The 26,319-nt window shown below is 43.1% G+C and overlaps 1 protein-coding gene across 1 annotated transcript in view; it reads left to right on the forward strand.

Annotated features, from left to right (window-relative positions):
• LOC142499998 (dynein axonemal heavy chain 11-like) overlaps positions 1 to 26,319 on the forward strand; it is a 362,984-nt gene that overhangs the window by 98,315 nt on the left and 238,350 nt on the right. Inside the window, exons 27-40 of the mRNA XM_075610053.1 lie at positions 712 to 803; positions 1,713 to 1,839; positions 3,030 to 3,176; positions 5,426 to 5,659; positions 15,148 to 15,279; positions 17,058 to 17,218; positions 18,060 to 18,216; positions 20,311 to 20,456; positions 21,267 to 21,383; positions 21,922 to 22,060; positions 22,491 to 22,583; positions 24,024 to 24,218; positions 24,827 to 24,904; positions 26,115 to 26,247. Of these exons, the coding sequence (XP_075466168.1) occupies positions 712 to 803; positions 1,713 to 1,839; positions 3,030 to 3,176; positions 5,426 to 5,659; positions 15,148 to 15,279; positions 17,058 to 17,218; positions 18,060 to 18,216; positions 20,311 to 20,456; positions 21,267 to 21,383; positions 21,922 to 22,060; positions 22,491 to 22,583; positions 24,024 to 24,218; positions 24,827 to 24,904; positions 26,115 to 26,247 (1,951 nt within the window). The remainder of the gene's footprint in view (positions 1 to 711; positions 804 to 1,712; positions 1,840 to 3,029; positions 3,177 to 5,425; positions 5,660 to 15,147; positions 15,280 to 17,057; positions 17,219 to 18,059; positions 18,217 to 20,310; positions 20,457 to 21,266; positions 21,384 to 21,921; positions 22,061 to 22,490; positions 22,584 to 24,023; positions 24,219 to 24,826; positions 24,905 to 26,114; positions 26,248 to 26,319) is intronic.

The following is a 26,319-nucleotide window of genomic DNA, read 5'->3' on the forward strand; positions in this document are numbered from 1 at the left end:
TTGGTATATCCTTGTATACCTTTCCCTTCTAAAAAGATGTCCAACCTTTTTTTTTTTTTTTAAACAAATCTATTTAACTATTTAACTAACCTACCAGAGACTCTCACATCCAGCACCAGTTTAAGTTCCTTCAAATCTAAGGCTGTCTCACATTTTAATCTGGTCTGTAACTGTTTCATACGCCCATAATATATATTTTCTTTAACTGTGCACGCAATGTCTTGTATATAATGTATGCCCTGTTCATTTATGTAACTGTATTTGTAACCAAGTATTATTTGTTTTACTCTGTGCCCAGGACATACTTGAAAACGAGAGGTAACTCTCAATGTATTACTTCCTGGTAAAATATTTTATAAATAAATAAATAATAAATTGTATCTGCCATCACAGTCTCCATGGGTAATGAATTCCACATTTTAACTGCCCTTACTGTAAAGAACCCTTTCCTTTGTTGCTGGTGAAATCTCCTTTCCTCCAACCTAAAGGGATGGCCCCGAGTCCTTTGTACTGCCCCTGGGATGAATAGTTCTTTTGAAAGCTCCCTGTACTGTCCCTGAATATATTTGTATATAGTTATCATATCCCCTCTTAGACGCCTCTTTTCTAATATAAATAAATCTAATTTAGCTAGCCTCTCCTCATAAGTTAAATTGTCCATCCCCTTTATTAATTTGGTGGCTCTTCTTTCCTTCTGCTCGGTTGTCTTAGGATCTTATGGATGGCATTGTTAACACGAGCATAGTGATTGAAGTAACAAACAAGGCAGGGCTTCTGGAAAAGTTGGAAGTCCTTCAGCAAAGGTTTGAGTTATAGCCATTTAACATGTAATAAGCATATCGGTGATTAGATAAGTTACAGTGGAATAATTTTTTTTTTTTAAAAGAACATCCTTTTTTTGTTTATTTAAAACACATTCATGACAAACCCTACACTTTGTATGGCGCAATGATTTTAGTCCTGTGAGAAGTAAATGAATTACACGTTGTTGTTCTACAAATCCTTATCATGATTGGTTCGTGTTCAGATATATAGACAGTGAGTGGCGGATTTAAAATGCTGCTGTCCATAGGCACTTACCTTTTTGCCGCTTCCTGCAGCATCGCCCTCCTCCTTCTGCAGCATCGCGGCGTCAAATGACGCTGCAACATCACATGACGACGCGTCTCCAAGTGACATCACAGCGTCATTTGACGCCGCAACGCTGCAGAAGGAGGAGAGCTGCACAAAAGAGAAGGTAAGAGACCTTTACAGAGACCCCACGCTTTAACCCGGCAATCAGCGGAGAAGAGAGCAGGGCCTCTGTATATGGGAAAAAAATGAAAATGTGTCGGCCCAATATTTCGCCGGCCCTGGCCTATCGGGCCCAATGGGAAATCCACTACTGTACACAGTACATGGACGTTTTTCAGTATATAAGAGAGACCACAATAAGAATCACACGTTTTGATATGGCAGTAACATGAGTTAGAGTTTCAGACCCAGTGTGGAACAAGTGCATGCATTTGTGTGTGTATGTCGTGTATATAATAATGCCTAGTTGATTTGTTCAATTAGAAATATAAGATAGTCATTAATTTTGCCGTAGGTGGCACTGCTATATTCATTACTAACTTCTCAATGACAGTTCTTCTCCTAGCTCTGAGATTTTATGGATACTCAAATTTTTAGCTATGATGTTTACATAATACCTTCATGATATTTATTTACAGGCTAACATTATGTGAGAAATCATTAGCAGACTACTTAGAAGCCAAGAGACTCACATTCCCACGATTTTACTTTGTCTCTTCTATGGATTTACTAGAAATAATATCCAAAGGAACTCAACCTAAACAGGTAAGGGGTGGACTACAATAGGCGCAATTGTCACCGGTGGCGGATTTACAAATACACCGCCCTCAGGCACTTACCCGATGCCGCCCTCCTCCTTCAGCATCATTTGATGCTGCTCCATCATGTTGCCATGGCAACACGACACGTGTGATGTCAAGTAGCTGGCCACGCATGCGTGATTGGTGCTTGTCGGACGCGCATAAGCTGCCGGCAGTGCGCCGATGTATGTCTCCACACATTTTGCTGCCCTAGGCCCGGGCCTTTTGGTCCTAATTGGCTAATCCACTACTGATTGTCACAGTAAAAAAAGCACAGAGCCTTAAGCAAAGTGGGCATGACCGCAAGGCCCAGGCTCACCCCACCCCCACCTCTTCCTCCTGCCTAGTTCCTCCCCTGTTCATCACCAGCGACACTCTGGAGGGGGGAGGAGGGGGTTGGCTGGAGGAGATAAAGGCAGGCAGTGAGGGGCACAGGAACATGATGCAACCCTCACTGTGTTTTCCCGCCCTCCCTTTTGATTAAATTCTGTTGTCTGCGAGTTATGCTTGTATTGAATATATTTATATTTGAGGTGTCTCTTGGGGTTATATTGCATCTACTGCAGTGGCTGTTTGGAGGCAAAGTGCATGGTAACATTGCGAGATGGAGCTCAGTTACAAACTCCTTGAGAAAGCGCTGTTAGCATGAAACGTGTGGGAGGAGAGTTTTCCCTGTTCTGTCCCTAGTATGTTTTTTGTTTTTTAATATGTGACCCAATAAATCTTTTTTATTTTTGTAAATACCCGGTGAGCTGAGTGTCCTTTTCCGCTGGGTTGCTATTCAACCAATCTTTGGTAATTTTCAGTTACAGTAATGCCTGTTGGTGGCAGTGTTGGCGAGTGGGCAGGGATTCTTGTACTTTGAGTACCTGGTGCCCATATCGCGACTGTCATGGGGTCAGCTGAATGGCTGGCACTCTGGACGGGTTATGATTTAAGCGTCTTTGGCATTACCTGTGGGTGGAGCACTCTGGCACGGTTAGCACCTCCCCTTTTACAGTATTTGAATAAAAGCCGCAGCCATTGTTCCTCCAGACTTGTGTGTGCTTTATTTGTGGGATGTTGCGGGGCGGTGTGGAGAGCAGCATCGCAGGCTCTGAGGTCATGTGTGAAATGGAATATCAATGTCTTTCTACACTTTGTCTTTGTCAACAGGTGACCAGGCACTTGTTAAAGTTGTTTGATAATGTTGCTGATCTGAAATTTGAAGATGAAGAGTCAAGTACACAATCTGCAATAGGGATGTACAGTAGAGAAGGAGAATTTGTGTATTTTACGAAGCCATGCGTCTGTGAAGGGCAGGTAAGAATGATGGGGTAACCCTAAAGTGTGCTTGAACTAGCATCACCGCTTTATTATTGTTTTTTGCTTTTTAATCGGCTTTCTTACACTTTAAGCTGACACCTTATAGTCCTTTCTAGTTAATGAGTTGGATGGCGCCTTCACGTGTTGGAAGGCATCTTGTGGCAGAGCACTGCTTAGTGAAATTGGGCTAAAAAGCTTATATCACTGTAAGTTGTCAGAGATAAGAGAGAACAATGATGACATGAGACACAGAACTGGTTGCATTCCCACTATCAAATATGTATCAAGTAATACATCCTTTACTCCTGCTATTATGTAGTACACTTATCAAATCAGTCAAAATACTTTGATACCTTGATATTGAGAGATGCATGCTTTAAATACCTATCTTGACATCAATTCATTGGAAACAAGGCAGCTTGTTATCTCCCTCTGTTTTACTGCCATTTTTTATGAAGCTCATTTGTTTTCATTGTTAAAGTTTTAGATCTTTTCTTCCTCTGCTCTGTGATGTTGTTGTGGTTACACAATTACACAGAGAGAGGTGTAATAATAAACACATGGATTGAGCCCATGGCATTGATAAAGTACATTTAAGCCTAGTCTGACCAAGTACAACCCACCAATGTTATTAGTACTATTGTTTATTGTCACTTATACAAATGGGTATTCTAATGAACAGATAAAACTGTGGCACAATCTTGATGCAAGCAGTCTGTGCTGCTTGATTTTGTGGTTAACATTAACATATTGGCTACAGGGGTCTCGCGGAGCTCAACTGCATTGCTGCCGGCTCCAGAGACCCACTGGTTCCCAGTAGACTGAACTTTGAACAATATGGCTGCTAGTAGACTTTGTCAGCAGGAGATAGGCAGATTTGCTGCTTTAAGAAGTATAATTAAGAGCTGAAGGAGGCCTGAGAGTACCATACCTCTGGTGGTGTTATAGGGCTGCACAGTTAGACCAGCTTCCTCGTTGGCATGTTTCTCCATCCCAGATTAGATGGGCAGGGCTGGAGAGAGACTATGTTGGGTACCTAAATCTACAGTCCCTTCTGTCGTCCAGAAAAGACTGCTGACCAATCATAGTTAAGTGCAACCCAACCATTTTCCATGCCTCACGAGTCTGGGACACAAATACATGTAAACATCAACTAATGAACAAGCGGACGGCTAGAGTCACTCTGTTTGGAAATACGAGGTTCTCACCAGGGTTAGCTAAATCTTATTTTCTATGGGGAGAAAACCATAATATAATTTGGATTAAAGATTTATTGTCAGGGAACTCTGTCAAATCCTTTGAGGAATTACAAAAGCAATACTTCACACCCACCTCTGAAAGTTTGTTTGCTCATATGTCTGTTTTGTTGAGCCATGCCCTAAGGTAACCTTATTTCATACTTTATCAACATGTTTTAGGACCCACTCCCAAGGAGAAAATGAGTACATGAGACAATGGGAACAGGATTTACACGAATCCTTGGACATACTGTAGAAACATGGCATGACATTTGGGAGAATACTTCCAGATATTTCTATACAACGCACTGCAAACATTGCACAGTTTCTACACACAGTTCCCCCCTTTGCTTTCGTAATTGTGTAAAAATCATTGGATCCTTCAATGAAGAAAATGTACAGTAAATGATTGGTGTAAACATTGAATAAATGAGAAGTATCAGGATAGGTGTAATAAACAATCCTGCATCATCATTAAGATCTTCAGATAGCAGTATGTAGATTGCATGAGCAAGCAGGGAAAGATCCGTACTGGACCTCCATACTTTTAAAATTCCAATATGTTGTCTATTGGATGCCTCAAGAAGATTGGTAAAGCCCACAAACGGCTTTGATCAGGTAATGCTCAAGGCATTAGAAGTTTTTTGGACCATCTACTGGAATGAATCATAAGGTGGCATCAGGCTTAGTAAATATGGTTTGTTTTTATGCAGTTTGCCAGACAATCTTTTAAAAGATTTCAATTGAACTATATATATTTATACAGTGAAAGGAAGTAAGTATATGCAGAGCGTACTGTTTCTAAATGTGCCATATTTGAAGCTGGTCTTAATTAATATCAGTCTGCTTATACCTACACAGCAGCCAAACATTGACCAGTATAATAAAGGTACAGTGCTGTATTATACATCAATGTATTCTACATTAGTTTGTACATTACACTATATATTAAAATGTATTTACTATATGTTAATAATAATATCTTACATGAAATATTATATAATTTAGGCTGAAGGATGGTTGGGGCATCTAGAAGACACAATGCGATCAACTGTTCAGCGAGAGATCATGGAAGCGGTGGCAGGATATGAGGATAAGCCACGAGACCAGTGGCTGTTTGATTATTCTGCACAAGTGGCTCTAACCGGTAGTCAGATCTGGTGGGCAACCGACGTTGAAATAGTCTTTGATCGACTTGAAGAAGGATTTGAAACGGCTTTGAAGGATTATAACCGCAAACAAGTGAGAAAACAAAAGGTTTATATTATATATTGCACCATTAGATATGTGGGACTTCCTTAGCAGTCCATTTCATAGACTAATATGGAGAGATTAATTAAAACATGTTCATGTTGAAATATCTGCCACCATATAATCTGCAGTTTTCTTACCATGTGCTGTGATTTTTTATTTTTTAGCCTTGATTTGTTCTATTTAAATGTTGTCAGTTTGTTATAATATTTTTTTCAACTATTCATGGCAGTGGTCACATGTTTGTAGCATTTTTGCTGCATGTGATATCTGCAGAGCTGACAATCGGAAATCTTGTGCCTGTGGCCTGGGAGGTAAGGTGTACGGCTTACAAAATGATTTCAAAGATCGTGGCGTCACATTGGACCACTCCTCGCTTTTGCAAAACTTCCAAATGAATCGTGAATAGTCAGCAGAAAATAATTTGCATGTTTAACCTGACCCCTTACCGTAAGATTTAGCAAAAGTATTGCTTTCTATATTGCCAGTTGTGGTTTGTGAATGAATAAAAAAACATGGAACAACTTTAATTGGCGGGATGTCCTGGCGTCCCTCTGTGTCAAGGACACGTACATGCGGTCTGCACACCCTGGCGTCCCTCTGTGTCAAGGACACGTGCATGCGGTCTGCACACCCTGGCATCCCTCTGTGTCAAGGACACGTCACATGCGGTCTGCACACCCTGGCGTCGCTCTGTGTCAAGGACACGTGCATGCGGTCTGCACACCCTGGCGTCCCTCTGTGTTAAGGACACGTACATGCGGTCTGCACACCCTGGCATCCCTCTGTGTCAAGGACACGTACATGCGGTCTGCACACCCTGGCATCCCTCTGTGTCAAGGACACGTACATGCGGTCTGCACACCCTGGCGTCCCTCTGTGTCAAGGACACGTACATGCGGTCTGCACACCCTGGCGTCCCTCTGTGTCAAGGACACGTACATGCGGTCTGCACACCCTGGCGTCCCTCTGTATCAAGGACACGTACATGCGGTCTGCACACCCTGGCGTCCCTCTGTATCAAGGACACGTACATGCGGTCTGCACACCCTGGCGTCCCTCTGTGTCAAGGACACGTACATGCGGTCTGCACACCCTGGCGTCCCTCTGTATCAAGGACACGTACATGCGTTCTGTACACCCTGGCGTCCCTCTGTATCAAGGACACGTACATGTGGTCTGCACACCCTGGCGTCCCTCTGTGTCAAGGACACGTACATGCGGTCTGCACACCCTGGCGTCCCTCTGTATCAAGGACACGTACATGCGGTCTGCACACCCTGGCGTCCCTCTGTGTCAAGGACACGTACATGTGGTCTGCACACCCTGGCGTCCCTCTGTGTCAAGGACACGTACATGCGGTCTGCACACCCTGGCGTCCCTCTGTGTCAAGGACACGTACATGCGGTCTGCACACCCTGGCGTCCCTCTGTGTCAAGGACACGTACATGCGGTCTGCACACCCTGGCATCCCTCTGTGTCAAGGACACGTACATGCGGTCTGCACACCCTGGCGTTCCTCTGTGTCAAGGACACGTACATGCGGTCTGCACACCCTGGCGTTCCTCTGTGTCAAGGACACGTGCATGCGTTCTGCACACACTGGCGTCCCTCTGTATCAAGGACACGTACATGCGGTCTGCACACCCTGGCGTCCCTCTGTGTCAAGGACACGTACATGTGGTCTGCACACCCTGGCGTCGCTCTGTGTCAAGGACACGTGCATGCGGTCTGCACACCCTGGCGTCCCTCTGTGTTAAGGACACGTACATGCGGTCTGCACACCCTGGCATCCCTCTGTGTCAAGGACACGTACATGCGGTCTGCACACCCTGGCATCCCTCTGTGTCAAGGACACGTACATGCGGTCTGCACACCCTGGCGTCCCTCTGTGTCAAGGACACGTACATGCGGTCTGCACACCCTGGCGTCCCTCTGTGTCAAGGACACGTACATGCGGTCTGCACACCCTGGCGTCCCTCTGTATCAAGGACACGTACATGCGGTCTGCACACCCTGGCGTCCCTCTGTGTCAAGGACACGTACATGCGGTCTGCACACCCTGGCGTCCCTCTGTGTCAAGGACACGTACATGCGGTCTGCACACCCTGGCGTCCCTCTGTATCAAGGACACGTACATGCGTTCTGTACACCCTGGCGTCCCTCTGTATCAAGGACACGTACATGTGGTCTGCACACCCTGGCGTCCCTCTGTGTCAAGGACACGTACATGCGGTCTGCACACCCTGGCGTCCCTCTGTATCAAGGACACGTACATGCGGTCTGCACACCCTGGCGTCCCTCTGTGTCAAGGACACGTACATGCGGTCTGCACACCCTGGCGTCCCTCTGTGTCAAGGACACGTACATGCGGTCTGCACACCCTGGCGTCCCTCTGTATCAAGGACACGTACATGCGGTCTGCACACCCTGGCGTCCCTCTGTGTCAAGGACACGTACATGTGGTCTGCACACCCTGGCGTCCCTCTGTGTCAAGGACACGTACATGCGGTCTGCACACCCTGGCATCCCTCTGTGTCAAGGACACGTACATGCGGTCTGCACACCCTGGCGTTCCTCTGTGTCAAGGACACGTACATGCGGTCTGCACACCCTGGCGTTCCTCTGTGTCAAGGACACGTGCATGCGTTCTGCACACACTGGCATCCCTCTGTATCAAGGACACGTACATGCGGTCTGCACACCCTGGCGTCCCTCTGTGTCAAGGACACGTACATGCGGTCTGCACACCCTGGCGTCCCTCTGTATCAAGGACACGTACATGCGGTCTGCACACCCTGGCGTCCCTCTGTGTCAAGGACACGTACATGCGGTCTGCACACCCTGGCGTCCCTCTGTGTCAAGGACACGTACATGCGGTCTGCACACCCTGGCGTCCCTCTGTGTCAAGGACACGTACATGCGGTCTGCACACCCTGGCGTCCCTCTGTGTCAAGGACACGTACATGCGGTCTGCACACCCTGGCATCCCTCTGTGTCAAGGACACGTACATGCGGTCTGCACACCCTGGCGTTCCTCTGTGTCAAGGACACGTACATGCGGTCTGCACACCCTGGCGTCCCTCTGTGTCAAGGACACGTACATGCGGTCTGCACACCCTGGCGTCCCTCTGTGTCAAGGACACGTACATGCGGTCTGCACACCCTGGCGTCCCTCTGTGTCAAGGACACGTACATGCGGTCTGCACACCCTGGCATCCCTCTGTGTCAAGGACACGTACATGCGGTCTGCACACCCTGGCGTTCCTCTGTGTCAAGGACACGTACATGCGGTCTGCACACCCTGGCGTCCCTCTGTGTCAAGGACACGTACATGCGGTCTGCACACCCTGGCGTCCCTCTGTGTCAAGGACACGTACATGTGGTCTGCACACCCTGGCGTCCCTCTGTGTCAAGGACACGTACATGCGGTCTGCACACCCTGGCGTCCCTCTGTGTCAAGGACACGTACATGCAGTCTGCACACCCTGGCGTCCCTCTGTGTCAAGGACACGTACATGCGGTCTGCACACCCTGGCATCCCTCTGTGTCAAGGACACGTACATGCGGTCTGCACACCCTGGCGTTCCTCTGTGTCAAGGACACGTACATGCGGTCTGCACACCCTGGCGTCCCTCTGTATCAAGGACACGTACATGCGGTCTGCACACCCTGGCGTTCCTCTGTGTCAAGGACACGTAAATGCGGTCTGCACACCCTGGCGTTCCTCTGTGTCAAGGACACGTGCATGCGGTCTGCACACCCTGGTGTCCCTCTATGTCAAGGACACGTACATGCGTTCTGTACACCCTGGCGTCCCTCTGTGTCAAGGAACACATACATGCGGTCTGCACACCCTGGCGTCCCTCTGTGTCAAGGAACACATACATGCGGTCTGCACACCCTGGTGTCCCTCTGTGTCAAGGACACGTACATGCGGTCTGCACACCCTGGCGTCCCTCTGTATCAAGGACACGTACATGCGGTCTGCACACCCTGGCATCCCTCTGTGTCAAGGACACGTACATGCGGTCTGCACACCCTGGCATCCCTCTGTGTCAAGGACACGTACATGCGGTCTGCACACCCTGGTGTCCCTCTGTGTCAAGGACACGTACATGCGTTCTGCACACACTGGCGTCCCTCTGTATCAAGGACACGTACATGCGGTCTGCACACCCTGGCGTCCCTCTGTGTCAAGGACACGTCACATGCGGTCTGCACATCCTGGCGTCCCTCTGTGTCAAGGACACGTGCATGCGGTCTGCACACCCTGGTGTCCCTCTGTGTCAAGGACACGTACATGCGGTCTGCACACCCTGGCGTCCCTCTGTGTCAAGGACACTTCATGCGGTCTGCACACCCTGGCGTCCCTCTGTGTCAAGGACACGTACATGCGGTCTGCACACCCTGGCGTCCCTCTGTGTTAAGGACACGTACATGCGGTCTGCACACCCTGGTGTCCCTCTGTGTCAAGGACACGTACATGCGGTCTGCACACACTGGCGTCCCTCTGTATCAAGGACACGTACATGTGGTCTGCACGGCGTGGTGTCCCTAGGTAGTAATGACATGCACGTGCAGGGTTTCCATCTTCTGCTGAATGATAACCCAGAGACTTTTTTTTTTTTAAGTTGTATTTATTTATATATTTAACTGTCTTACCTTCTCCTGCAGCATCTCTGTCATGAGAGAGGGGATTTGGCCCGGGATTAAAGGGGTTACACCCCATTTGGCCACCCCCTACTCTCACCTGGGAAGCAAGGGGTTAACTGGACTGGGGTCCAGTAATGTGTTTTTGCCTTGCTTCAGCCATCCAACTGTTTATTCCCCTGTATAAATGTATTGTCTCATCCTGGTGTTTGCACCCACATATACACTAGGGTTGATGCGGGAGGGAAGGGGTTAAGGTTAATTCAGTGATTATAGCCCTTTGTTCCCTTTTCCCGCCTTTTCAGGCTCCATTTTGCAGCCTTCCATAGGTCACCATTGAGACTCCATGCATTCTAATGGCAGAAGTAGCGGTTTTGGACCTGTTTTCCAGCGACGACCAGCAGGTGGCGGCCGAGAGGAGGAGCGGCGGTTTCCCATTGTAAGTCAATGGGGCTATTGACTTCAATGGAGATTCCTCAACGCTGGCCTCGAGGAAAAGGTTGGCAGCCATCCAAACCACAGACCGGAAAAGCGGATACAATGTCTTTGAAAAGAGTTTAATCACTTCGGTCAAGTTCAATGACAATTGGCGTGGGAATCTTAGGTTCTAGGGCACCTGGGAATAAAATTCTTGTTGCCCCTCACCCCTAGGATCCCCCACACACGACCCCCACTGGGTCCAGGAATGAGAGACCCCCGTAAGGGGTCGAACGGAGGAGGAGGGTCACGCCATTGACTTTAATGGCGGAGCAGAGGTCCCATTGAATCCAATGGCGGCGTGCGCCCATGCATTGTCTATGGCGGCGCCGGCCATTGATTCCAATGGGAAAAAGCCGCGTGGCGTAAAAATGGCTAAGTGTGAAATGGTGAAAAATGTAAGTCCATATCTCCGGTTCTGGAATGACCAGAGGGATGGGATTTGGGTGGCATGTAGCCAAGGTTCTGGCTTTAATACATGGCCATTCCCAGCCCTCTCCGATCAACCAGACAGAGTGTGGGCGAATGTAAAGATTTGTGGTTTTTCCCATAGACTCCAATGGCGGCGGTTTCCCTTTTGAAAGTCTATGGCGGAGAACTCCATTGACGGCAACGGCGGAGCCCGCCATTCAACGCTATGGTGGTGGACCCGTTGATTTCAATGGGGAAAGAGTGAAAAGCAGAGATTCATTTTTAAAGGGACGAATCCTGTATTTTAAAAATGTTTTAAAGTGCATTTATGTATCTCCGGTTCTGGAGGTCGCAGAGAGTTGAAATTTGGCCTCTATGTAGAGTCACTGTTGGCATAAAAAACTGGCAATGTTTGACCCCCTAAGCCCAACAGAACGGAACTTATTAATATGTGAAGATATTAAGCTGTAATAGTATTTTGGATCTGACTCCATCTGCTATGCTAATAGGTCAGGAAGGGCAGCCGGATGGTTTAGCATAAGCCCTCTGATCAAAGGTTAACCGCCCTGATTGTTTGCACTAGGGCCAGGAACAAAGAAGTTGAGTGGTTTGTAAGTGTCATACTTCACACATAAAGATTCTACTTCAAAGGAGCCTGCTAGCCAGCTAGGCGCCTAGGGTTAAGAGATGGGTTTGAGATGGTATAAAAATGAGGCTCAACCTATACTCTGTGTCTTTGTGATTTTCAAGATTGCTGTATGAACTGCCAGTCCAGATTTGACTGTTTCATCATTCCATCTTAAGTAAGTGTCTATATTTTGTCTGTTATTTGTATATCTTGTGTGTTCACCTTTTTCAAGGAATAAACTATATTTTATCATATCTAGTCGTGTTCAGTTCAACCCAGGTATTTTGCTGTAAATTATATCTTGTCATAAGTTACCATGACAATCTCCCCCTGCATTCTCCCGTCAAAATGGCTCCACGACGTCAAATGGTGTCGTGGTACCATGAGACGCCACGTTGTCATGGCAATGCAATGCCATTTGACGTCACGGAGCCATTTTGACGGGAGAATGCAAGGGGAGATGCCGCCCAGGAAGTCAGTGAAGACTTCCGGGTCAGACCACTGGGGTGCGCTCCTCCCAGGCCGTCGTCCTCTGCCGCCCTGCTTTGCTCGTCCTCTGACTGCTGTAGAGTTTGTGAGAAAACGATGCGCAGCAGCACAAAAAGAGGATCAACCACAGGTAACTACCAAAAAAATGAAATGTATGCAGTTCACATGGAACAGATAAAACCACCTACGCGTTTTATGCGCCCTGCGCTTTATCAACACCTTGATAAAGCGCAGGGCGCACGAAATGCGTGCATGTTCCATGTGAGCTGAATACACTTCATTTTTAGGGGAAGTTTTTGTGCTGCTGCCGCTGTAATTGTTTTTCTCACAGACTCTACTTGGATTTACCTTCTCAACGAATTGCACACCTTACGGAGTTCCCACAACTGGAGATCGCTTAAAAATTAAGGTAACAGGCATTAGCCGACATGATTGTTACCTTCCCTCATATATTCCCCCTACATAGATGCTGAAGGGAGTTTATTATTTACTGCGCCACACATTGTGGCGGGTACCACTAGGCGCTTAATCATCCCGGGAATCGTAGTATTATTGGATGGGAGATATAATTTCCTGAAGGCACTCCGAACATTGTGTTTTTAGGATTTCAAAAGGACTTTCTTTAGATCATAATCTGACTGAGCACCATATCATCTTGGACTGGACAGTTATCCTCTGACTGCTGCCCTGCGCCACTGGCGGTCCTCAGTTTGCACACCTTGCCCGGAGATTTTAAATGTAAATCTGTAGCCCGGAGATTGGTTAGTGAAACTCATATGGGCCTATTCACTAAACAGTGATAAAATCAGTGCATTTTCACCTGACTATGGGGCCTATGCAATAAGTGACAGGGGAAAAAAATCGCCAGGCTTTTTAAATCGCCAGTTTTGACAGCGTTGCTATCACAGTATGCAGGAAGCCCAGAATATGTACCTTTGATAGCAACATTTGCAAAACTGGCGAGTAGCCGGCGACGTGATGATCGCCTCTCTGAAAATACCTTACCCGGCGATTTCTTCCAGCTGCAGAGAGAGCCGCCTCTCCCTGTGTAAAGCTCGGCCGAAATGAATGTTTTTTAATATACATTTTATTACTAGTGTACATGAGCAGGGGGTCTGCTACCCGAGATATAGGCCCCGTTATGCGGTGCTGGTATCTTCTATGCATTTTATTCCCACGGTCACATGACGCGGGACATTTAAAGGCATAGGAGATACCAGCATCCCATAACGGGGCCTGTATCTCGGGTAGCAGGAGGTCCCCGGACCTCACATCAACGCGGTTCTGTTTCAGCGACACCCTGCTCATCTACACTAGTAATAAAATTTATATTAAAACAGCTGCTACCCACAATAAACATTAAAAACATAACCCACCTCCTGTACCCCCACATAATTTGATACCATAGGCCACGGGTGTCCGGGGATCCTAGGTGGTCCCAGCAGATGTTTGGGGGCCCTCGGTGGTCCCCTTGGGTCCCTGCTGGCCTGCAGTACAAATCCTGTGTCCAACATTTTTTTTTTCAATACATTTAAATAAATACCGCCTCCCCCCCCCAACACATACAGTACTGTAATGGGCAAAATAACACCCACCCCCGGACCACTATACCCACTCTGTACCCATTGATTGGCATAGTGGTATATCATAACCATATAATATGGACATGATAAGCCACTATAGCAGTCAATGGTCACCCTAATAAAAAAGCATGAAGGCCAAAAATACACAATAATAAAAGATATACACAAACACCTAAACACCCCAATTCAAGAAATAAAAGCACCAGCCAACTAATTCAATAAATAAAAGCACTAGCCAACCAATCAATTAAATAAATTAAAGCACCTGTGGGGACCACCTGTGGGGACCACCTGAGGACCCCGTGGGGCCCCCAGACACCAGCAGGGACAACCTGGAGGCCCTCGGACACCCATGGAGACCACCCGAGGACCCACGTGGGACCCCCGGACAACCACGGGAACCAACCGAGGACCCCCAGACACCCGCAGGGACCATCCGGAGACCATGCCGGCCTCTGGTATCAATGCTGTGCTGAAACAAAAATGCTTTTATGCATGTCTCAATCTTTTTTGCGCCATCCTTTAGCCGGTGGAAAAAAGATGGCAAGATTTTATACCACGATAAACTTATCACGTCTTTGTGCATAGCAGTTATTGGCAAAAAACGGTGGGTTTGCCATTTTTGGGCCTATCGGACGACCTTTTTATCTCTTGCTGTTTAGGGGTGATAAAAAGCCATTACAACGTGATACTGCACTGTTACCACTGGTTTGTGAATAGAAGAGTAGGTAGTATCACACTATAATGGCATTTATCACCCTTTAAACCACTCATCACAGCTTTGTTAATAAGCCCCATAGTCTCTAAGTCAAACCCAGAGTGGTGGCAACCATGCAGACCAGGGGAGAGAGGCAAACACCTTTTAAACCACTGCTACACTCAGGTGGGCTCATTAGTAGCCCTACCTTCCTGCAGACGTATAAACTACTACTTGGCCAAAACCCAACAGCTCTATCTGTTGGTAACAGGCTTGCCCTTGCTACTCTCCCATTTAGCGAAAGAGAAACCCCACATATCTATATTTAATTATATACCTGCACACGTATTTAGATTCTTAAAGTGAAAACTGTGTAATAATACCATAGTTACTTGTGAAAAGTTATTTGTTGCGACAAAAACAATAATCCATGTCTTAATATAGCCACTGTACATGTCACTGCTGCATTTAGGGATTTACGCATGATAGATTTATTTTTTTCCTGAGTGTAATATCTCTATTGAATATAATTATTTTGCAGATTGCTCAGCTGACTGCCCTGATAAACATGCTGTTAGGGGAACTCGCCCCTGCTGATCGTCAGAAGATCATGACAATATGTACAATTGATGTACATGCTAGAGATGTTGTAGCCAAGCTTATAGCACAGAAGGTAATTTGATGCAGAGCAATTACCCTAATGCATTTTTTAAAAGCATGAAATAAAGAATAATTTCATTTGTTGAAAAGATCGCCCCGGCCTATGTGTAAAAGTGACAGAATGTTTTGATGTAGTCCTTTCTAAAAAAAATAATTAAAAAAAACATTTTTAGATTAAAATTTAGACAATTACACTTAACAGTTTAAGAGTTGCCAATTTTTCATACATTTTATTGTCTAAATGTTTAAGGATTATGTTGATAATTGCTTTTGCAAGTTTTAACATGACAGCTGCTTTCTGCTTTGTATCTGTAGAATTGCACTATAAATAATTCCAATTTATTTACGTGCTTATTTAGCAAGAAAAATGTAGATTTTTTTTTACAGGTTGCAATATCTTGCACAATGAACATAAAAATAAAAAAGGTAGTTATCTCACTGTGTGCATCCTGCACCAATTCTTTGATAAAGCACCTTCACGGCGAGAAATGCGTCAGAGGACCTTTTTTCCTGTTTGTTCGTCTTTTGGCCATTATGCCCAATAAATAGCTATTATTTTTACCTGCCTCCAGCATCCTTTGCTGTGCCCAGCCTTGCTTCACTATTTCCTGCTCACAATCACAATTCACAATCACAATTCACAATTCACAAATCACAATTCTTTGATTGCAAGCTCTTTTTCCCCAGCGATTCACTGCAAAGTAATCTTCTACAAATGGGACTTTCATCCTGCCCAAGCAGTTATGTTCTGGTCATCAACTCAATTAAATTATTATTTTTTTTGCATACTTTTTTTTTCAACTCTTTAGCCAAGTTATAAATGTTACAAAGCTAATAATTCCAACCAACAAGAGAGATGGCCATAAATATAATGAGAAATGTTAGGCGGTAAAACTATTTTAATGTTGCATGTAAATGGGAGATAGAATTGTCCTTTTATTTTCAAGTATCAAGGATTATCAACCTTTATTGCAACACATTGCAAAGTAGTGAAAGGGTTGAACTGGCAGCCTACAGATGCCTCTATCTTTTAGTGCCTGCAAAACTCGGCTGACTTTATCGTGAGGACAACAGAAGGCAGTACTGTAGCACATCAGTATTTTGTGTTGTGTCTGTATTGCAGAACCAAGTTAAATAAGATACTGTATTAAATGTGCTGGCTAACTTACATCGTTTTACTTTTAATATGTGCATCAATACAATCGCCACATTGATGAGTAATTGGCTAAATTGCAGATCGATCTGGTATCCTGTGATCGATCAGCGAAGATTCGGCTCGGGGGGTTCACTAAATGGCTGTCAGTGCAGCTGAAGAGGACCAAAGATGCAAAGTTCTGTGGGAAGATCATGTGACCAGGCAGTCACTAGATACAATTGGTGCACGGTTAGAGAGAGGGAAGGGCTCAAAAAGGGGTGTGCCAGAGCCTGTTACAGTAGAGAGAGGGGATGTGACTTTGTAAATGGTTGCTATAGATACAAAAAATGCTTGTTACATTATAATACATTAAAAATGTCATTCACAAAGGGTTTAAAAAAATTCTACAAGTACTTTCTCATAGTACAGAACTGATTTATTTAAAAAAAACACACATGTACAGTAGGATATTACTTGATCTGCAGCTTTAACATGTTCAGTTCAGAACAAAGTGTACTATCAACAACTGCTAATGCAAATATGATGACCAAGTTTGCTGAAGCCGTTTTGTCTTGTAAAGCAAACAGTGAACCATATTCCTGCCCAGCATCTCTTACTAAGATTTAACTGAACTTATTTTCCATTCAATGCCACAGGTCTCTAATGGTCAAGCATTTACATGGCTTTCACAGTTACGTCACAGATGGGATGAAGACCTAAAGGAGTGTTTTGTTAATATCTGTGATGCTCAGTTTCAGTATTCCTACGAGTATCTTGGAAATACGCCTCGTCTTGTAATAACACCACTTACTGATAGGTGAGAATAACGTAAACAGATTAGTGTTAAATTCAGCCTCACTTCTATTGTTTTCACCAGTATCAAATATAAACTGTACTATGAGATACAAATTAGGATCAATCATTAATAACAAGCATGGATTTGTTTGCAAATATTTTAGGCTTTAGAGTAGGGAACAGAAGAATTAATCTCAATCTACAAAAGGAAACAATATATCTCACACCTAGAACAAGTCCCATAACAATTGCTAGAACTCTTCATACTGGCATGGTCCAGGATTGCAGATTCTCAGACCCTTTATTTTTCCTCCCTGACATAGAATCATGAGTAGCTCCAGATACAATGTCTGAGAGGCGACACAACATATATACATTTTAATTATGAAATGTGAAAAGCCAGATTATCTGTACAATAAGTTTAATTGTAATTATTGAATACACTTGACAACATAATTGTTTTTCATACAGTGTGGAACATTAAGATTTAACATATGCAAAACACATTTAAGTTCTAACTATGCAATTTTCCATCTTTTCTCTATTGGCCATATTTCTGTGTTGATAATGGTACATTTATTGCAAATGGTAATGGAGAAATTACCATTTTAACTTTCTTCCTCTTCCAGTCCATTTTAAACCACATTTCCTCCTAGCATAAACATTTGATAACTCATTGGAAAAGTACTTTAAATTAAAATAAAAATATAATCCAATAAAAAAACTTCCTTAATATATCCCTTTATCCATCGCTACAAACAGTTGATCTATTTCCGTATGTATCTTTTATGTACCTATGATTGTGCAGGTTTGTACTGTATGCTTCAGGCAATTTCTTCATTCTAGTATTTATGCTCTTGCAGATGCTACATAACATTGACACAGTCTCTTCACTTGGCTATGAGTGGTGCTCTTTCTGGTCCTGCTGGGACAGGAAAGACCGAAACAACCAAAGATCTTGGACGTTCCTTAGGAATCATGGTGTACGTGTTCAACTGTTCAGAACAAATGGACTACAAGGTATTTAAATTAAATTAACAGGTTTTAAAGGTTAAGTTACTTATAGCAAAGCTATGTTTGTCACATCGGGGGGTATCAGAGGTCCCCAATCTGTGCCCAGAGCCCTCACTGTCCACTGCCACCAGAGCCTGTAAGGTAAATTCAACTCTGTTATACTTCTATGGGCTTCCCCGAAACCAAGGTTACAACTAGTCAGACACAGGGTGATTATACACTTTTGGTTTATTATTTGTAGGGTACAACAACAGATAACCCATCGCCTAGGATAGATACAACACAAAGGGGTAAATACTCGCATACAGGTTGTCCCAAGATGCTTAGCAATCATGGGCTCTCTTAGTTCATGTGAGTGGCTAAAGCTGAGCCCAAAGTATAGTTCAGCAGGTCAAAACAGTCCTCTGGTCACTTCCCAGACTTCCAGGGAACAAAAGAGGCAAACCACCTATGTGGTTGGTAGGCTCTTGGCTACTCCGCTGGTGTGGTGGGGACCACCATCCACCAAACAATGTACCTCCCTTCCAGGGAAAACATAGGGGAAGTGTCTTGTAGTCTCCTGGCTACCTAGCCCTGTGTGGTGGGGATCACCACCTCCAAAGATGGATGACCCAGGAAACCATGATAACTTCCAGGGAATATTACTGTATTAACAAGGTTGATCCAAGAAGGATCAGAAAGTGGCCCCCAAAATTGCACTCATGCCAGTGTATGTATTGTATGAAATAGGGATTCAAAATATCCCTGAGATGTAATATCTCATAGAGGCAAGTCTATTGACTAATGGATCAGCATTTAAAATAAAATAATAACATTTTATTACATAAATCAAATATTACAGTGTGATAAATATATACAGTGATATCTTAAAATCCCCAGAGTGGGATCCCTATAGAATCCCTATTTCATACAATATATACACTGGCACAAGTGCAACTTTAGGGGTCTCTTTCTGATGACTCTTGGATCAACCTTGTTAATAATATATACATTTATTCCCCTATGCACCTTGCAATCTCTTACATATACCTATAATTTAGGAATACTCCTGGTGAGCGGCTTGGTCACCTCTCTATTCTACCTTCCAGGGAAAGAAGGGAGAAATGGCTTGTAGCCTCCTGGCTACCTAGTAGTTTGTGGTTCATCAGCCGAGGTTGGATGCCCCAAACATACCTCTTGAGGCTGCCGAAGCTTGGCTCTCCTGGTAGCACTTCTCAAGGAGAGTCTTCTGATATCCACCACGCTGGGATTGCACATGCAAGTCTCTAAATTGAGACTCGCCCCCATGATACAGCACTCCAATCGATTCCAACTGATGCTGATTGCCGAACCTGTAGCTTCCACAGTGAGTGGATTATCCCTGAGAGCTCTCTGTTAGCTCCTGGTACTCTGAAACAGCTCTTGAGCACACAGATATGCCGGTCTCATCAGACCTCTGCACGGTGTCTCATCAGGATCTCCTGCTGCACTCCACACAGGGCCTCTGACAAAGTCCCCTGTCAGCTCTCTGCTAGTTCATCAAGTCTGACCGTGTTATATTAGCTGGAGTTCCCATTCACAAAATGGGAACACCAGGTGTAACTAATCACAGACAGGATCAGAGTCCAGCTTGACTCTGGGCTGTTGGAGTAAGGTAATGCTCCAGCTTTGGAGAAAGTACTCACCCAGAAGGTGGGCACAACCCTCCCCAACTCCCTAAACACTCCATCTGGTCTACACAAAGGCCAGGCCTCTGACTCATTGGGTACCTTATCACTCAGTCATTTGTTGCTAGCCCAGGCAGACAGAGAAACACAGACAAGTGCATTTACATACTAACAATACATAATGACATAACTTAACATACTATTACCAGGCCTTGTTGCCACACTGATATGGCTCAGTTAAACCTTGCTTTGAGTAGACATCTTGGTGGGTAAGGGCAGCATGCTGTCGGGACCCTTATTGTAGCTTGCCACGCTGCCCATTTCATCACAATTTTCATTATATATTTCTTGTGTTTTTATTTTGATATCCTAATCAAGTTATTGATTTTCAGTATATTGTTACAGATTCTTAACTTGACATCCATTACTCATTGTAAGTCCTTTCTTTTATTAGTCTATCGGAAATATCTACAAAGGCTTATGTCAGACAGGGGTTTGGGGATGCTTTGATGAATTCAACCGCATTTCAGTGGAAGTACTTTCTGTAGTTGCAGTACAAGTTAAGACGATTCAGGATGCTATTCGTCACAAGAAAAAAAGGTAACCAAAGATAAATGTCTAATATTAGCTATTTCTATAGTTACAATTTTTATGTTGTACCGTTTTAAATCCAATGCAAGTTACAATTACTCTTTAACGCAGCAATATTACTTTCCAACTTTTTTTTCCTTATTTTTATACATAAAGCATGGGGCAATGTATAGTTCTACATTCTTACCTAAGCTGGCAATAATTTGGTGGTTTTGTTATAAAACTGTCAAAATCCTGATTGGGTGCCTAACATAATAGCCACTTCTTTCAGACTAACTCAGCAGCTACAATGTATCCTTATATTACTAAGGTACCATTATCTATTGTTACCGATTACAGCTCAAATTACTGGGAATATTGGCAACAAATTATCACAAACAAAGTGTTGCAAATATCTTGCACTGCTTGGGAGGTGGGATGATTTAAAGCTTATTAAAATGGAATTGAGAGATAAATAAAAACAAAAAAATGAATTATTATGTAATACTACAGAACTGATTTGTTTAAAAAAACAAAACATATTAGATTTCACGTATTTTGCAGCTTTAACATCTACACTGGAATACAAGCATCACAATTCTGGTTTGTACGGAAGCATCCAAAGGACAGATGGAGAAAAGAACAATGGTAGTATAGATTTTGTCACCCAATAGCAGATGGGTAAATTGGCACACAAGCAGATAAAGTGATTGACTTAACATTGCACAGAGAATTGAGTCACTGCAACTTGTAATTAGCCATATGTTTTCAACACCTACAGTATGCTGTAACTACTGTGTGCTCGTGCCCTCTTCCCTTACTTATGTTCATCTATTATAGATTTTATTTTTTGGGAGAAACAATTGAACTTAAAACTACAGTCGGAATCTTCATAACTCTTAATCCGGGATATGCAGGTAGAGCGGAGCTTCCAGAAAATGTTAAAGCTCTGTTTCGGTGAGTATAATACACACTTGTAACAACCACACCGCAGAAATACATGAATCATTCATGTTGCTCCAGTCTGAGTGGGGACAACTTAAAACCCACTAGGTGTATCCAGACATCAAAGAGTTAAGTATTGTCAGCAGCTGCGAGCGATTGCCATCAGTGCTTGTGCCTGGAATAATCTTTGTACTGCTTATTATTCTTTGCAACAGGAGGGTCTGGGAGCTGCACTGTAGTTCCACTACTAAAAACCCTCACACTACAAACAATTTAAACTACAGATGTAGCATGATTCGTCGTTCCCCCAGATTACTCTGCATACTCTGGTATGCTTCAGAATACTGCAGAGTTTCTGTAGTATGTGTGTGGTGCCCATGACTTCTTGGCTCCATCTGGAAAGATGTCAGGGTCAGCACCAGTAGTTATTGAGGTGGTTCCAATTGATTCTTTAGGTATCTGTAATTAGCTTTTTTTGTCAATTTTCCGTATAATATTATGGAGCATTGTAAATAAATTCTTTTAATTAACTTTAATATTTGTTTGGCAGTCCGTGTGCAATGGTGATTCCAGACTTTGAACTTATATGTGAAATAATGCTGGTAGCAGAAGGATTCGTTGATGCAAAAATGCTCGCAAGAAAGTTCATCAGTCTGTACACGTTGTGTCGTCAGCTACTTTCAAACCAGGTGATGTTAACATGAAAACATAAAGGGAACATGTGCGAATAAGTTTGAGAACTGCAAATGGGAACTTTCACACACTTTAAGTTTATGCTTGAGATATCCGTATAGAATATAACATTCTTAATCATAGGGACAAATTATAAATCATTTGGATAAATTGCCAGAATGTAAAACAGTAGATATCATATATTTCAATATATGCCAACTCATGCAGATTTCCTGACCAGTATTGCAATTAATTTTTGGGTGCAGATATTATAACAAGAAATGCTAAATTGTAGACGCTAAATGGTGCAAACTAAGGTTAAATAAAGCATCTCGAACACCCAATAATTACAAATAAAACATGAATAATTACTGAATGCAATATCCTCTTAAATGCCAAAGCTTCTACATTCATGTAATGTAGTGTCTTCTCACATGTATTTTGCAGGATCATTACGACTGGGGTCTCCGAGCTATAAAATCAGTCTTAGTTGTAGCTGGATCCCTGAAACGGGAAGACAGGAGCAGGCCGGAAGACCAGGTGTGTGTTCTGGGCAGTCTTTCTTCATCTTATAATATAGTTGCAAGCAGACGAGCAATTTAAAATGCAAAATGAGGATCATAATCACATTGTTGACCTAGAGTTAGTTGGCAGATATGAATGTGTACTGTATGTACACTTATAAAGGGTGTCTGGTACTTATTCAAAGTGCTTGCAAGAAGCTTTTAGTCTCATTCATTTGAACTGACCTTTTCTCCAACAATGGGGAAGGGGCTTCACGGCAGATTGAATAGGGGCCATAGATTGATTCTCTAGAATTTTGTTTTCTTGTATCAGCTACCATTTGGATTTCTGTCGAAATATACTGTACCTGAGTCTTTAAAATCAATTCAAATGATTTTTGGGGGCATTTAAAGAAAAACTTGACCTCGCAAGCTCACAATAAACACAACTAAATTCAGGTTGATAGAATTCAAAATAATTATATAATAATAGCATGTTCTTGTATAGCGTTGCTAGTTTTACATAGCGCTTTACAGAGACATTTTGCAGGCACAGGTCCCTGCCCCGTGGAGCTTATAGTCTATGTTTTTGGTGCCTGAGGCACAGGGAGATAAAGTGATTTGCCCAAGGTCACAAGGAGCCGACACCAGGAATTGAACCAGGCTCCCCTGCTTCAAACTCTGTGCCAGGCAGTGTCTTTACTCACTGAGCCACTCCTTCTCTCTTAAAATCCACACTTATTTTGGTTTAAAGGTTTTTTTTTTTAATGGTTATTCTAAACAGAGATCACTGACTGCAATAAAGCATAAAAAAAAGTCTACTTTCTCTTTTGAAGTATCTTAAAAGACTCTGGTATATCTGTACAGCCATTCAAGTGGTACCTAATACAAAAATAAACCTTATTCTTTGTAATATACTTACAGCATCTGTCACACATTGCCTGCCACATGTGTATCTATGTATTCATATTCTTAATTACGTGGGGCTGTTCATGTACACATGAATATCACACATTAGAATACAAGGAATTATAATACAAGTAAGTACGTGATATGGGTCATGGAGTCCTGATTTGCAACTGTTGAAATGCTTCATAAAAAGGGTTGTTTCTCAATGGGAGCTTGAAGGTTGGGAGGGATGGTGCTTGGAAAATATGTAAGGGATGGGAATTCCAAAAATAATTCAAGTGTGAAAGCAAAGTAGCAAATTTTTTTCTTTTTTATTTTTTTACATAATTTCAAGCATTGTAGAAAATGATATCAGATCATGAAAACGTTATAAGGAATCATTTTTCTGTTCACAAAAGAAAATAATTGTGAAGTGATCCAGTGTGCACAAGAAACAGATTGCGTTTAACAAGCCATATGGGTTATAATTGTCTAAGTATGACTTTCTCATAATGTTTGTTAATTTTTATGCCTGGCGTTATGGTTTGTTATTATTACATATAATGATGGCGTTGTTCCCTTGTCTTAGGTTTTGATGAGAGCCCTGAGGGACTTTAATCTTCCTAAGATAGTAACCAATGATTTCACTATATTCCTGGGTCTTATTAACGACCTGTTTCCATTGCTGGAAGTTCCAAGGAAAAGAGATGTGAAGTTGGAACAGATGGTACGGCAGTCCATTGCAGAGCTCCGCCTGCAGCCCGAAGAGAACTTTATACTGAAGGTGGAAATAAAAGCTTTCTGCTTAGCTTATTGTAAATTCTTAATGGGGTGATTGAAGGCTATAATGATCACTGTTGTTTGATGCCTGTAGTATTCAGCATCTGGCTAATGCTATTACTAGCCGGGGTAATAAACAAAGGCTTTATTTATGCCTCTTCCTTGTTTTTTTTTCAAGTAGATGAAATGGTATAATCCCTTGGGCTAGAAAACCAGCTTTGTTTTCAGGATTTCATTTGAAATTGAACTGATAAATAATAATTAATTGGGCGCACAGCATCCTTTGTTGTGATTAATATAATTTAAGGCATGAGTTTAACTATAAATGTTTTCCAGTCTATCTCAAATCTTCTCTCTGCCGCTCTCCCATTAATTATTGATAAGGAGAAATGTAAAAGTAGACATCAATATATTTGTTATTGACCGCTTTATCAAACACAGTTGCCCTCCTTCTTTACCAGCTACACCAGGGTTTCTCAAATCCATGGATGGCTTTAGCAGTCCTCGGATCCCATTCATATGAATGGGTGTAAAGGTGAGCTAAAGCTTACCACCCTTTTGGAGATCCGGGCCGAAATGTGATTTTATTTATGTCTTTACTTCTTATCATAGATCACACAGTTGGAGGAGCTGCTAGCAGTCCGGCATTCTGTTTTTGTGGTGGGAAATGCAGGGACAGGCAAAAGCACGGTAAATATTTAGTAGAATCTCTGCTTGTTTTACGTCATCATCTTAATTTCATTTTCTGTTTTTAAGCCAATCTAGCTGGGTGCCAAATTTTAATGAAATTGTAACATTGTATTTAACCAAATATGCCTTCCAATGTCTAAAGGCGAAGTGGCCGAGACATTTAGGCTCAATGGTCATGTCGTTGCTTCCGTCCAGATCACGGGATCAGTGCCAGGAATATCACAAGATAAATCACTAGGTTTCTAATTGTAAAAAAAATGTAAATAAGAAGGGATTACCAAACATGCATTCAAGTTTAGAATTTCTATATCAGCCTCTCACCATCTCAAGAAAACACATCTGGTAGAAGAGTGCTGCTCAATTCCAGTCCTCAAGCACCCCTGTGGTAGAACCCCTGTTCAGTGATTAGCTTCTCTTATTTACAAAGCTGTGTTGGCTGTAGAGAACGCTGTAACCCCAATCAATTCGGAATGTTTAGACATACATCATACGTGTTTTGTACATGCTAGAGTGGAAGTATCACTCCTCCTACTTATGACCTGGTGCACCTTATCCTTCTTCCAAGTATATTTACCTCCATTTATTTTGCTGAGAAACAGGAAATGTATCAAATGCAGACTGAATCCGATCGTTTAATATTATGGTCACCATCTCCTGTTTCAGTTGCAATTGTCATTGATGAATTACCTTCACTGGTCAATGATGTTGGTTCTGTGCCTTAATTCAGGAAAGCATAATCCATTTAAGGGACCGCTTACATGTCACACACCCCGTGATGTTGGCTATAGTGTTGTGTTTTTCCTCTTCTCTCTATGCAGTGCACGAAATACATACGACCGTATAAAATTGGTAGTGCCTGCCAAAATGGGTTTACTGTGACGTGGTTTCAGGCTTAAACTGTTCTGGCCAAAGTATTGAACTAAATGCCCCATACTTATGAAGAAAGAATATAAATAAAATACATAGTAATGTACTAAATAATTTCTCATATTAGATGTAGCTTTGGGGCTTTCTTGTCTTTTATAATCCATTTAAGACAGGTCTCTTTTATATTCATGAAAAATTATACATTTATAAAAGAAGAAATATTAGGAGTACCTGATCACATTAAGATACATGTGTCCACTCCCCGGACAGGAAAGGCTATGAATTATAAATCACATCTTCCAATATGTAAGAAATATGTTTACCTGCATGTACATTTCCACAGATTCTGAAGACCTTACACAGAACATATTCCAACATGAAGTTAAGGCCCATCTGGAATGACATTAACCCTAAAGCAGTAACTACTGACGAGCTCTTTGGGTTTCTTCATCCTTCGACAAGAGAATGGAAAGATGGTATTTGTTACAACTACAGCTGTGTTTGTTGGCTTTATACATTCAATATTTAAATACTTCTTAAAAACAATT

The sequence above is a fragment of the Ascaphus truei genome, chromosome 7, assembly GCF_040206685.1.
Source record: "Ascaphus truei isolate aAscTru1 chromosome 7, aAscTru1.hap1, whole genome shotgun sequence".
NCBI lineage: Eukaryota > Metazoa > Chordata > Amphibia > Anura > Ascaphidae > Ascaphus > Ascaphus truei.